This window comes from Leptopilina heterotoma, unplaced genomic scaffold (assembly GCF_015476425.1).
Source record: "Leptopilina heterotoma isolate Lh14 unplaced genomic scaffold, ASM1547642v1 Lhet_263, whole genome shotgun sequence".
Classification (NCBI taxonomy): Eukaryota; Metazoa; Arthropoda; class Insecta; order Hymenoptera; family Figitidae; genus Leptopilina; species Leptopilina heterotoma.
The window spans coordinates 300210-314442 of record NW_025110973.1 but is presented as its reverse complement, the minus strand read 5'-3'; the positions used below and the strand labels follow the sequence as shown (position 1 = coordinate 314442).

Sequence of the window (14233 nt, the reverse complement as noted above, 5' to 3'; positions counted from 1 at the left end):
AAGGGGATAGTGGGGGTCTAGTTATTTGTTACGACTATTAGGAGAAACAGTGGTGCTAATGTATGTAACATAGTCTGACATGCAAGAAGTAAAAGGATTTCAATTTCCAAAAAAAATTTTTGGTAATTTATGGATATATGGCCTCTAACGATACTTATTAAAAGGGGGGAAATTATGGAGTAGAGGATTTAAAGGACTGGATCGTTATTTCTTTTGTGCTTATATTTATGTATAATTTGAATTAAACTTTTCTTTTGTAGTTATTTGTATTTTTATTAATTGTCCCGATAGCAAGTAAAGGGACATTGTTATGATACAATTTAATAAATATTTTTATATCATACTAAAATTGACTTTTTCATTTAAAATTTATGAAATATTCAAAACATAACAAATGGTAAAAATACTATAATAATACAATAAAAATAATGATAATACAGCACCCCCCCCCCCTCACGTCGAAAAATTCCATGGAAGTACCCCCTGAAAATTCCATGGAATTTCCGTGCAAAGTTTCCATGGAAATTTTACAAGTTTTTTATTTTTTAAATATTTTAACATTTCCAGGGTGGTCATAGATTATAGGGAAAAGTCAAGAATTTTTATTGAAGTATTGGAAGAAAATTAAATTTAGAAGAACCCCCACAGCAGCGAAACTTTCCTAAAAATTTATTAAATATTTTCAGAAATTCAATTTTATTTCAAAAGTAATCAAATTCTTCGCATATATTCAATTATGTTCCAAAAATTATATTAAAAATTCCACGTCAAATTTATTCAATTATTATCTTTAGAAATAATAAAATTCTTCTTCAAAATTCAATTATTTTCAAAAATTTTAATAAACTTCTTAGACAAAATTTTCATTATTTTCAAAAATTTTCCTCAAATTCAATCATTTTCAATATCTAGGTACTATTATTTTTATATAATAAAATTTTTCAAAAGATTTCAATTATTTAATTGAATTATTATTTTCATAAATATTCAATTTTTAGAGGAATTTAATTATTTTCAAATACTATTTTCAAATACAATTTTCAAACACAATATTTAAAAAAAAATCAATTATTTAAAAAAAAATTAATAAAGTTTTTCGTAAGAATTCAATTATTTTTGAAAATTTTAATAAAAATTCGTTACAAGAATTCAATTATTTTAAAATTTTTTTTATAATACTCTTCGAATCAATTCAATTATTTAAAAAAAATTACTAAAGTTCTTCGTAATAATTCAATTATTTTTGAAAATTTTAATAAAATTCGTTACAAGAATTCAATTATTTTAAAATTTTTTTTTATAAAACTCTTCGAATCAATTCAATTATTTAAAAAAAATTTTATAAAATTCTCGGTAAACATTTCAATTATTTTTCAAAAATTTTCCAAATGAATTCAATTATTTAAAAAAATACTTAATGCAATTCTGCGCAAACATTTCATTATATTCATAAAATAATACAAATTTCACAAGGAATTGAATTATTTATAAATTTTTTATAAATTTCTTCACAATAATTTCATTATTTTCATAAATAATAAATTTTTTTTTACAAATATTCAATTATTTTCAAAAATAATAAAATTCCTTCTAGGAATTAAATTATTTTCATAAATAAGAAAATTTCATTGCATAATTTCAATTATTTTTAATACAATTTTAATCGAATTCCTCGAAAAATGTAATTATTCTTGAAAATTTTATTAAAATTCCGAAATTCGTTAAAAAAAATTCAATTATTTAAAAATTTTTTGATAAAATTCTTTGTGAGGATTCAATTTTGAAAACAATCAATTATTTAAAATGATTTTTAAAAAATTCTTCGTAAGAATTCAATTATTTTTGAAAATTTTAATAAAAATTCGTTGCAAGAATTCAATTATTTTAAAACTTTTTTATAAAATTCTTCGAATCAATTCAATTATTTAAAAAAAATTTTATAAAATTCTCGGTAAAGATTTCAATTATTTTATAAAATTCTCGGTAAAGATTTCAATTATTTTCAAAAATTTTCCAAATGAATTCAATTATTTAAAAAAATACTTAATGCAATTCTGCGCAAACATTTCATTATATTCATAAAATAATAAAAATTTCACAAGGAATTTAATAATTTACAAAATTTTCTATTTTCTTGGCAATAATTTCATTATTTTCATAAAATAATAAATTTTTTTTCACAAATATTCAATTATTTTCAGAAATAATAAAATTCCTTCTAGGAATTAAACTATTTTCATAAATATAATAAAACTCATTGCAGAATTTCAATTATTTTTAATACAATTTTAATCGAATTCCTCGAAAAATGTAATTATTCCAGAAAATTTTATTAAAATTCCGAAATTTAAAAAAAAAAAAAATTCAATTATTTTAAAATTTTTTGATAAAATTCTTTATGAGGATTCAATTTTAAAAAACATTCTTATTCAATAAATAATTTATTTGCATTTTATTTGCATTTAAATAATTGAATTCTCGTAGAATTTTTTAATAATAATTGATTTAAAAATGAATTTCAGTTAAAATTTTACATAATAATTGAATATTAAAAGCATTAATGGCATGAATGTTAAAAAAATAATTGATTTCTGAATATTTTTGAAAACAATTACATTCTGCGAAGAATTTACCTAAAATTTTAATAAAAATAATTAAAATCTTGAGAGGAATTTTATTATTTAGAAAAATAATTGAATTCTCGTAAGAATTTTTTATTACATTTGTTTTAAGTAATTGAAGTCTTGTAAAGAATTTTATTATTTTTATGAAAATAAGTTGGATTCTTGCAGCGAATTTTTATTAAACTATTTTTTAAATTATTGAAATTTTGTAAAGAATTTTATTGTTTATGAAAATAATTGAATTCGCGTTCTTGCAATGCGTTTTATTACATTTTTTTAAAAAATGAATTCATTTAAAAAATTTGATTAAAATAGTAGATTTTGAAAATATTTGAATTTCAGCGAAGAATTTCATTATTTTTATTTGCGAAATGTAATTGAATTCTTGGAAAAATTTTTTGTGAAAATAATAACATGTTTTTAGGCGAATTTATTTAAAATTGTATTAAAAATAATTGAAATCTTATGAAAAATATAAATCTATGAAAATATAATTGAATATTCTTAGAACGAATTCGTTATTTTATTACATATTTTTAAATAATTGAATTCATGTGAAAAATTGTATTACTTGTAAAAATAATTGAATTCTTGGGAAAGATTTTATTAAAATTTTTATAAATAATTTAGGAATTTTTTTTCTTTGAAAAAAAAAAAATTGTTTTTTCAAAAAAATTTTTTTTTCAAAAATTTAAATTATTACAAAACATAAAGATAACAAAAACTCCGAGTCTTCAAAATAATAATAATAATAATTTTTTAAATTTTTTTTTACTTTGAGTCTTTGACTCGGAGTGATTTATATCTTCATGTTTTATAATAATATTCTTCTCAGTTGTTGAATTTGCATAAAGGTTTGAATTTGAAATTTTTTGAAAATCTGAATTCCTATGAAATAATAATCATTAAATATTTATTTAAAAAAAGAATTTATTGACGTGTTTTAGAATAATTTTACAATTAAAAGAATTCGTATAATTAAATGCAATAGAACAATTTTTTGAGTATCTAATTATTTTTTAATCAAAATATTTTTTAGGGTTAGGGAAAAATTGAAAATTTTGCCCGGAAATCGGTTAAAATTCAAGGAAATTCGGTAAGTTTTTTATTTTATTAATATTTTAACATTTGTACTATGATTAGAATCTAATAATATTGTTGCGCAATTTTTTTTTCAAAAATGCGTATTTCATTCAATTTTTGCAAATTAATTTATGACAAAGCTTATTATAGACTCTGATCATAATATAGAAAATTGTTAAAATAATTATTAAAATATAATTTTCTTGTATCTACATTTTTATAGTGAATTTTCTTAATCCTCACAATAATCTCAATTATGCAGACTTTACATAATGCGAATACAGGTTCGTACGTAAAAAAGAAACTAGTCAAAGAACTTTATTTTCATTTATTCATCAAACTCATTGCTTAAACTACTGGCATTTTTTAGTATTCAAAATATATTATTTAAAATTAAACTTGTATATTTTATTTGCAAACCACATACCAAACTCAATTAATAATTCAATGAAACTGAATCCAGAACAATATGCATGGTTATTTTTGAAAAATATACTTCCGACAGAAAACGATAAATTAAGTTATTTCCCACTTTGTCGGAAACTTTATAAGTAGATGTAGAAGATTAGAAAATTACACACTTGTCCTCTTTGATAGAAATATTCAATACTCTAATAGTATAGTTTACTTTACCGATAATAAATAATTTATACCGCAAGAACCAAGTTTGAACAGAGTTTCCATTTTCGCAAAAGGCACTATACTTGAAATAGAGTTTAATAATACGAAGAAAAGAATACAAAGTACAAATTTCCACGTTCAATATAACAGATCACTAGTTCCAGTAGTATGTTACTTTTGCTTTTTTTAATTATAAAAATAAATAATATTTAAAAAAAAGAGGGAAAAAAAATTCAGTAAACGATGACTTGTAGTAATAGATCCTTAACTTATTATGCTCAACATACATTTAATCTTCTACATCTTCTTCGTATATACAATAGTAAAAGAGTGTTTTCGTTTGCAATAAAATTATGGACCAGTGTTATTATCATAATTTGTTTATCGTCAAATTTTTTACTAATTTGCTCAGAATTAATAGGACTCAAAGATTCTAAGAATGTAAGAGAATTTGCACACATCTTCGGTTGTGTTTCTTTCCATACTACTGGACTTGTTAAATGGTTATATTGTATGTGGAAAATAGACGAAATCACAAATCTTATTAATATGCTTTATAAATGTCATTGTTACGCATTGGAAATCTGCCACACAGATGAAGGTAAAGAAGAATTTTGTTTAATTTCGAAAGTGTGATTTACTTTCCTAGTCAAGCTAGGAATTCTTAGTATTTAATATTCTTTATTATAAAGAATACTGTCCCAAGTGGAAAAGTTAACGTTAGTCTAACGACATTTTTTGATCACTTATATCAGATTATAACGTTATTAACATTAGTCTAACGTTAGTCTAACGTTAGTTAACGTTAGTAACATTAGCTAACGTTAACTTTTCCACCTGGGATGGGCCAGCAGATCCTAGAAAGTGGGTCAAAATTCTGTAATTCCTAGACTATAGCAACGAGGCTAATAAGTACTATAATTATTGTAAAATAATTTAAATTCCCACAAAGACACTTGTAATCTGTAATTTTTTTAAAATAAAAAAGTTACAAATAATTGCAGACATTCATAATGATTTTCAAAATTAATAAAATTTTTCGAAAAAATTCAATTACCCCCACAGCACCGAAACTTTCCTAAAAATTTATTAAATATTTACTTGCAATATTCGGAATATTTAATTGCAATGTTTATTGAAAGTTGTGTACAGATTTAAATGTCCCGATTAAATAAATATTTAGCGCAAAGCTTTCCTCAACATTTCAATAAAATCTTCGCATAATTATAATTATAATTATAATTATGCGAAGATGTAATTGAGCTCCCGCGTCCAATAAGTCGATCTGCGCTTGAACTGAAAAATTCAAGCCAGTCCAGCCGGCAGAAAATGGAAAAAAATAAAAGTCGGAATTTTTAATTTTAAAACATACTACCGTATAGAGCATAAAAATGCCCAACTTTTTTGTCTTTGAAATTTTTTTGTAGGACTTTTATTTTTAATAATAATGGACAAAAACTGAATTTTTTTTATTCTTCAATTTCATTGAATTTCAAAACATAAATCGACTTTTCTCAAACAAATCTTAATGAAATTAATTAAAAATTGATATACTTACTTATCAGGGTCTACCGAAGACGATGAAGTGATTGAAACATTAAAAAAAGTTTATTGCAAAATTATTTGTTAATATAAATACAGACCTGTCAATAAATACGTTTTCTCAACTTTGACGAGAAAAAGTGTGCGGTGAACTTTCGAGTTGACACAACTTCCAGTGAGACATTTGTTTATTAACATGTGAAGAAGTTTTTTGGAAATTTTTATTTAAATCGGATGAAAAATAAAGAAGATACATAATGTTTAAAAAAATATGCGTCGTGCGGCGTTTTGACATTTCGACGCAAGAGGAGAAAACTATTGGAAACTAACAGTGGTCGCCTTTTAAAAATGGCTGCTTGAACGTAAACGTAATTTCAAAAGGATTTTTCTCCTAATTTGGACAGTTATTGCAAAATAGAAAAAAACCAGTTATCCTGAAAATTTGCTTTTTCATTTGTACACAAGAAATTGAAAATCCAATATAATACACGACGTTAGGAAGTAAAATATGAGAATTAGATATGCCCATTAGGTGCTGCCCTCTGGTGGTAATTTTATGCATCGCGCATTTGTTTAACTTTTTCCTATTTTTCTTCCTGTCGTTGTAAATCTAAATAAATCTTTTACTGCCTATCATATTATAAATGTATAGAATTGTTTTTATTTTAAATATAATACATGAATAAACTTATTTTTAAATAAATCAACAGAAAATAGCAATAGTTTCCAATAGTTTTCTCCTCTTGCGTCGAAATGTCAAAACACCGCACGACGCATATTTTTTTAAACATTATGTATTTTCTTTATTTTTCATCCGATTTAAATAAAAATTTCCAAAAAACTTCTTCACATGTTAATAAACAAATGTCTCACTGGAAGTTGTGTCAACTCGAAAGTTCACCGCACACTTTTTCTCATCAAAGTTGAGAAAACGTATTTATTGACAGGTCTGTATTTATATTAACAAATAATTTTTCAATAAACTTTTTTTAATGTTTCAATCACTTCATCGTCTTCGGTAGACCCTGATAAGTAAGTATATCAATTTTTAATTAATTTCATTAAGATTTGTTTGAGAAAAGTCGATTTATGTTTTGAAATTCAATGAAATTGAAGAATAAAAAAAATTCAGTTTTTGTCCATTATTATTAAAAATAAAAGTTCTACAGAAAAATTTCAAAGACAAAAAAGTTGGGCATTTTTATGCTCTATACGGTAGTATGTTTTAAAATTAAAAATTCCGACTTTTATTTTTTTCCATTTTCTGCCGGCTTGACTGGCTTGAATTTTTCAGTTCAAGCGCAGATCGAGTTATTGGACGCGGGAGCTCAATTTTATGTTCAGGACATGTTCAGGAAAGCTTCGCGCTAAACATTTATTTAATCGGGACATTTAAATCTTTACACAATTTTCACTAAACTTTTTAAATATGACGAGTATTGCAAGTAAATATTTAATAAATTTTTAGGAAAGTTTTGGTGCTGTGGGGGTATATTTCAAAAATTATTAAAAATTCTTGTCAAAATTTAAATTATCTTATTTGTGAATAATAAAATTCTTCTTTGAAACTCAATTATTTTCAGAAAATTTAATAAAGTTCTTGACAAAATTTCAATTATTTTTCATAAATAATAAAAATTTCACAGATATTCAATTATTTATAAATTTTTTCAAAAATTTTCTTCACGTCAACTTTTTTTTATTTATGAAAATAATGGATTATTTTCAAAAATAAAAAAAATTTTTTTAGTGATTCAATTATTTTCATAAATATTAAAATTCTTTTTAGGAATACAATTATTTTTATAAAAATAAAAAAAATTAAAACAAAATTTCAATTATTTTTTTTATACAATTTTAATCGGTTTCCTCGAAAAATGTATAATTATTATTAAAAAAATAATTGCAGAAATTCAATTATTTTCAAAAATTTTAATAAAATTCTTAGCAAAATTTGAATTATTTTCAAAAATTTTTCTCTATACGCAAACATTTAATTATTTTCATAAATAATATAAAAATTTATTCACAAATAATTCAATTATTTTTATAAATAATAAAATTTTTTACAAGGATTCAATTATTATTTTTATAAATAATAAAACACGAATTGCAGAATTTGAATTATTTTTTATACAATAATTTTAATGGAATTCCTCGAAAAATGTAATGATTCGTAAAAACTTTATTAAAATTCGTCGAAAGAATTTAATTTTACGAAACATTCAATTTTATTAAATAAACGATTTTATTTTTTTATTTAAATAATTTAATTCTCGTTGAATTTTTTAATAGATATTTATTTGAAAATAAATTTTCGTAAAATTGAATTGTAAACAAATGAATTTGAAAATTTTCAAAGGCACATTTTTTAAAAAATTATTTAAAAAAATAGTTGTTTTAGAAAAGAATTTTAGTTAAAAATTCTTGAAAATAATAATTGAATTGAAATGATGAAAACAATAAAATTTTTGTGGCAATCCTGTAAACATTTTGCATAAAAATTTCTTAACATTAAAATTTTTTTTAATTTTTGAAATCTTTGGGTCTTTAATTATTGGTGTCTATTATTTTCGTTCAACAAAATTCCTGGTTATTTCCCGTTTTTTTCTCATCAAATTTGTTTAATTTCGAACATAAATAAATGTACAAATGGATTCAAAAAATTTTTATTAGAGTTTTTATGAATAATTAAATTCTTTTGACAAGTTTCTTTAAATATTTTGAAAATAATTTTTTTTTTTAATAATTTTAATTAAAAATTTGGAAAATAATTGAATTAAACAAAGAATTTTTTCAATTCTTTAAAATAATCTTGTCCGTTCATAATTGTAATTGAAAATTTGATTTATTCCATTTTATTAAAATGTGATAGGTACTAATTTAATTTCTACAAAGAAATTTACTGTTTTTTTTAAGTAATTGAATCCTTTCAAAAAATGTTATTATTTATGAAAATAATTAAATGTGTGCGTAGAATTTTTAAAAAATTTTTGAAAATAATTGAATTGTGGAGAACAATTTTTAATTATTTATAAAGATAATTTAAACTTTGAGAAGAATTTAAAAAAAAAATTTTAATAATTGAATTTTTGCGAAGAATTTTATTACTTTTGAAAATAATTATTGAATTCCATTGTAGAATTTTATTATTTATGAAAATAATTGAATTCCTGTGAAGAATTTTTTTTTTAAATAATATTCAAATTTAGTAAATCTGCATAATTTTGCTATATTTATGGAAATAATTGAATTCTTGAGAAGAATTTTTTTTTACAGTTTCTAGAAATAATTGAATTCTTTCGAATATGAATTTTAATAAAATTTTTTAAAAACTTTGCGAAAATTCAATTTTATAAAAAAATAAAGTGTATATCTTTTATTTTAAATTAACTAATAAAAATTTTAATTATTAATCTTCGTACTAAGCAGTATGAATACATTAGAATGTGACTTTTTATAAAATTCAATTTTTTATCAATTATCAAATTTAAAATCTTTTGAAAATTCGATTTGTTAAAAAGTATTTAATGAAATTCTTTAACAAATTTAATTATTTCATTATTTTTTTCAGATAAGGAAATTTTGCATAAGGAAATGAAAGTGGCAAAGAGAATAACAAGTTTATTTGCCTACTATTGGCCGCCAATTGGAGTTGGCGCTGTGCTTCATTATTGTTTCAATCCAATTTCATTTCGACTTTATGAAATTCATGTACAACAGCACGATGGTAATGTGGTGCCAAAAATACTTCCATTTTCAGGATGGTTTCCATGGGACGAATATGAATATTATGGATGGTCATATTTTTCTCAAATCAGTGGTGTTATTGGTTGTTGTATGGGTAGTATATGCTACGATCAATTATACGTTTCTTCGCTAGTGATTATTTGTTCGTATTTAAAATTTCTCAGTAAAGCACTGCCAGCAGATTTCAATAGGTATTCAAATTTTCAAACTATACTCCTTTTTTTGTTTTCAAATTATTTTCAAATAATACAATACTAAAAAATACTACTACTCCATAAAAATTGTTTTAGGAGTAAAGTAATGCATAAAGCACTACTTGAAAGACGATTGAAAAATTGTGTGAATCTACATAAGGAAGTTCTAAGGTAAGAGAGTAATTCCATTTTGTAGAATAGTTACTTTATTCATTTAACATTATCAACAAATTATATTTACAGTTATGTTGAAAATTTAGAAAATATTGGAAGTCCGTGTATGTTTTTGCAATGCGTGCAAAATATTGTCATCCTTTGCTTGTGTTCATTTGAAGCAGCAACACTTCAAATTACAGTAATATAATTAAAGAAATTATTTAAATTTTTTTTTTTTTTTTTTATTTAAATTCAAAAATTTCTAACATTTTTCCGAAGTTAAAAGAAATTTGGTTTCTAGCCTGACATAGAATGCGTTGTGCAAGTACTAAACTTGATAGAATTCGCTATGGGGGTAACGGTGCAATTATTTTTCTTCTGCTTCGTTGCCAGCGATATTTCAAAACTGGTTAGACGTTTCTTTTATTGTCGCATTGGCTAATATTCTATAGTGTAAAATACACCTTACTAAGAATAGTTAATAATTCATTTAAGGGTTTAGACGTATCAGATGCTGTATATTCCTGCGAATGGTTTTCCACTTACGATACTCTAGATTATAAAAATTGCAAAAAGCAAAAAAATCATGTTATAAAGTATGCTGTGTTAATAATGACAGTTCGTGCTCAACGTCCGATATCTTTAACCGGAGGACCATTTTATATTCTTTCGCTAGAAACATTTAAGTCCGTAAGTTCACTTTTTCAATTCTATTATACTTTTCTAAACGACATAATATTTTTTCATAAATTTGTCAAAAAAAAAAAAATTAAAACTGACCACTCCTTTTAGAAAGCATCTTTCCTTTCACGTAAAATTTAACAACTGCACTGTCTTGCCGAAAATTTTATTATGATAATTATCATACTGAAATATTTATTTTTCAGATTGTCGGTCTAGCAATTTCGAATTCGGTAGTGTTAAGTCAAACTTATAAAACATAAACTGTACATTTACTTTTTCCAATTGCCTAACGCTCTTAAGATGTATTATTATTAATCCATTTTTCCTCTACTTGGAAAATTTATTAATTTCCGAAAATTAAGAGGTGAGAGTCCTTTAAAGAAATTAATATTTTTTATAGAAAAATACTTATATATCAATTACTAAAATTTAAATAATATTTATATTATACATTTTGATAATTTTTTAATGTTTGTAACAAATCTAACAAATCAATGTAGTCTTAATTCACACGTCATAACTTTTCCATTCTTACTTATTCCTCTTTTAAATTTTGGCGCATCACTCTCACTCTGAAACACTCTCCGCTCCGAAGAAAGATTGCAAGTTATTTTTAAGTTATGTTTTTGTTATTTCTATTATAATTTTAAAGTTTTCGTTTAATTCTCATAAACTCAATTTTTATTAATAATTTTCGATATTTTAAAGATTTTTTAACGTACGGGTGGTTTCTATTGAGAGTTGATCCAGAATAATAACAAACATAACCTAAAATTTGTCTTTTTCTCCTTTCTTCGGAGTGCGTCATATATATATATATATAATAATTATTAGTATTTATTATGTAATGTAATTATTTATTTCTCATCTACTAAAACCTAATATTTACTACTTTTTTTATTCGCTACTATCTGGATACTTTTGTTTATATTTTTAATGATAAAAGCTACTATTTATCGAGAAATTGCACTATACTTAAAAATCGTGAATAGGTATATATCTAAGATAATTTTAATAAAATTTCTCTAACATGTTCAATTATTTTTAAAAATTGTAATAAAATTTTTCTAAACAATACAATTTGTTCTCAAAAGTTTTTAATCAAAATTTTTTGTAAATTTCAATTATTTTCAAAAGTTTTTAATCAAAATTACTTTTAAAAATTACATAATTATTTTTACGAAGTTTTAATGAAATTCTTTAAAAAGAATGTAATTATATTTACAAAAATTCTAATAAAATTGTTTAATAGAATTAAATTTTGTATGATTAATTTTAATATAATTTAGTAGGAAACTCGTTAATTACACTTTAAAAAAAAGGGACTTAAATTTTAACTCCTTAGGGTATTCTATAAAAGTCACACCCATTGGGGAGTTAATGCCAGGGGAGTTGGATAAAGAGGGTTAAAACTTTACACCCAAATGCTAACTCCCCAAGGAATAAATAACTCGCGCGGGTGTTGATGAAGGGGAAAAAAAAACTCGAAAAATTTCACTCCCAACTCCACAGTCCGTTAACTCTCTAAATTTTTTACAGTGTACAAATTAATGATAAACACGATTATTTTTAAAGAAAGTCTTCTTAAAATTCAATTACTTTTAACATTTCCAGTAAAAATGATTAAAAACAACTTCACTATTTTCAAGAATATTGAAATAAATTTTTCATAATAATTCAATTATTTTAAAGAATTTTAATAAAAATCTTTCCAAAGAATTAAATTATTTCCAATACAATTTTAATTACATTTTCTTTTGAAAGAATTCAATTATTGAAAAAATATTGATAAAATAGAAACTAATTCACTTTTTAAAAATATTATATGTATTTTTTTAATGTGTTTGACCACTATGTAGAAACTTCAAAAAATCGAAATTTTTTTGTGTTAAAAAATTCTTTAATAGTAAATCCTAAAGATTTACAGGCGCAGTTCTCGAAGTGCCAAGGCCGTTTTTGGCAATAATTATTTATGAAATGAATTTCTACGCCGAATTTATCTTTACAATTATTGAATCCCCCTTTAACAGAAAACTGTCCTGTCGACACATCTAAAATAAAGAGGGTTTTTGGCTACATTTGTTATATGAATACAATAGAAATCGATAGTAATTTCCTATTTATTGTAATATTTTATTATTTTGTTATTATATATAATAAGACAGTTATTATTTAGATTTAGAAAAGAATCAGAATTAAATAATTCCGATCTCATTCAATTTAATTAATTTTTATTGATAACAATGTATTTCAAAAGTCTTTTTTCCTTACATCTTATTACACAAAAGATTCAATTAGAATTTCTTGTTACGACATCAAATTCATTGCAGTCTATTTCTATCATTTGAAGAAATCGGTTGTTAAGGATGAAAGTCATTAACATATATTTGGTTACGTTTATTTTTCTAAGAGGAATTCAAGATACCTCACCAACAAATGGTTACATCGATGGACTGCTAAAGCATTTAAAAGAAGAATCAAAACTACATCAAGTTATATTCATTGTTGACGATGTGCAAAATATTACGGACCCAATACTACAATCAACCATAACGAGTGTCAATTCCCACTTTCCATCCGTAATCTTTAGTCATAATGATTTGGAAACAATTTTACTCACAGATCCAAGGTTAGAGAAGCCAAAGAAACTTTACAAAAACGCTGGTCCTTCACTGTTTGTTTACGAAATGTCAAAACTGGACTTTGATTTCTTTTTTTTTACGCATATTTATCAGCTTAATGGACTTTATTATCCACGGCAAATTCCTAAGAAAATATTAATTCTAAATTCCGCATCCTCAAATTATACGATTATTGAAAAAATTTTATCTAGAGCCTGGAGATTAAAGTATTTAGACTTTACCTTACTGACATATAGTAATGAACAACCGCATAAAATAATTAAATCAAGTTCCTTAATGTCACCATTTCTGAGTCATCTGAATCCTTTTAATCAAAATTATTCCCACGAATTGCTGTCAGCAAAAAGTGAATGGTTTCCAAATAAATTGAAGAATCTCCATGGATATAGATTAAAAGTAGACTGTAAATCTGTTTATGATTCATCTGAAGTTGAATACAACAGTTCCATGAAATTACTAGATATTCTTGAAAAGGCAATGAATTTTAAATCAAATGTGACACAAATTATAGATGTTGCAAGCAAGACATATTTTAAAGCAGACAATGATAAAAAAAAAGATATATTACTTAAAAATATTTTAAGCTTATCGGATTTGTCGTTAAATTTGGTAGACCTATTTCAATCGAATGATCTTAATTGTTTTCGTCAGCAAATCGTAGTTCTTAATATTGTTAGAATAAATGTTGTTATTCCAAAAGGATTAAAATGTAACGAAGGCATTGAAGTTTCAGAACAATTTTGGCATATGATCCTAGCAACGATTTGTATGATTAGCGTAATACGACTCGCAATTTTTTTATTAAAATTCAAGAGGAGAGCTTGGCAAACGTTAAGCATCTTTCAGATTGTAATCGGAATGGGAACATCCGAGGAACCACTGAATTTATCAGAAAGAACAATTTTCGGATCACTGTTAATTACATGCATTGTCTACA

The 14233-nt window shown here is 23.3% G+C and overlaps 1 protein-coding gene across 1 annotated transcript; it reads left to right on the top strand.

Moving 5' to 3' along the window:
• The first annotated feature begins 3963 nt into the window (after nucleotides 1-3963).
• On the top strand, nucleotides 3964-10988 carry LOC122503513 (odorant receptor 67c-like). The gene is made up of 8 exons (XM_043614083.1): nucleotides 3964-3991; nucleotides 4741-4929; nucleotides 9445-9855; nucleotides 9937-9985; nucleotides 10058-10169; nucleotides 10272-10379; nucleotides 10466-10660; nucleotides 10858-10988. Exons 1-8 carry the CDS (start codon nucleotides 3964-3966, stop codon nucleotides 10912-10914), a joined length of 1149 nt encoding a protein of 382 aa, XP_043470018.1. The 3' UTR covers nucleotides 10915-10988.
• The last annotated feature ends 3245 nt before the right edge of the window (nucleotides 10989-14233 follow it).

Bases quoted from the DNA above. Each gene is read 5' to 3' on its own strand.
- LOC122503513 (XM_043614083.1), top strand. From the start codon at position 3,964: ATGCAGACTTTACATAATGCGAATACAG. The intron at 9,986-10,057 runs GTAAGAGAGTAA...TTATATTTACAG, and splicing joins CTACATAAGGAAGTTCTAAG to TTATGTTGAAAATTTAGAAA. The intron at 10,661-10,857 runs GTAAGTTCACTT...TTTATTTTTCAG, and splicing joins CGCTAGAAACATTTAAGTCC to ATTGTCGGTCTAGCAATTTC.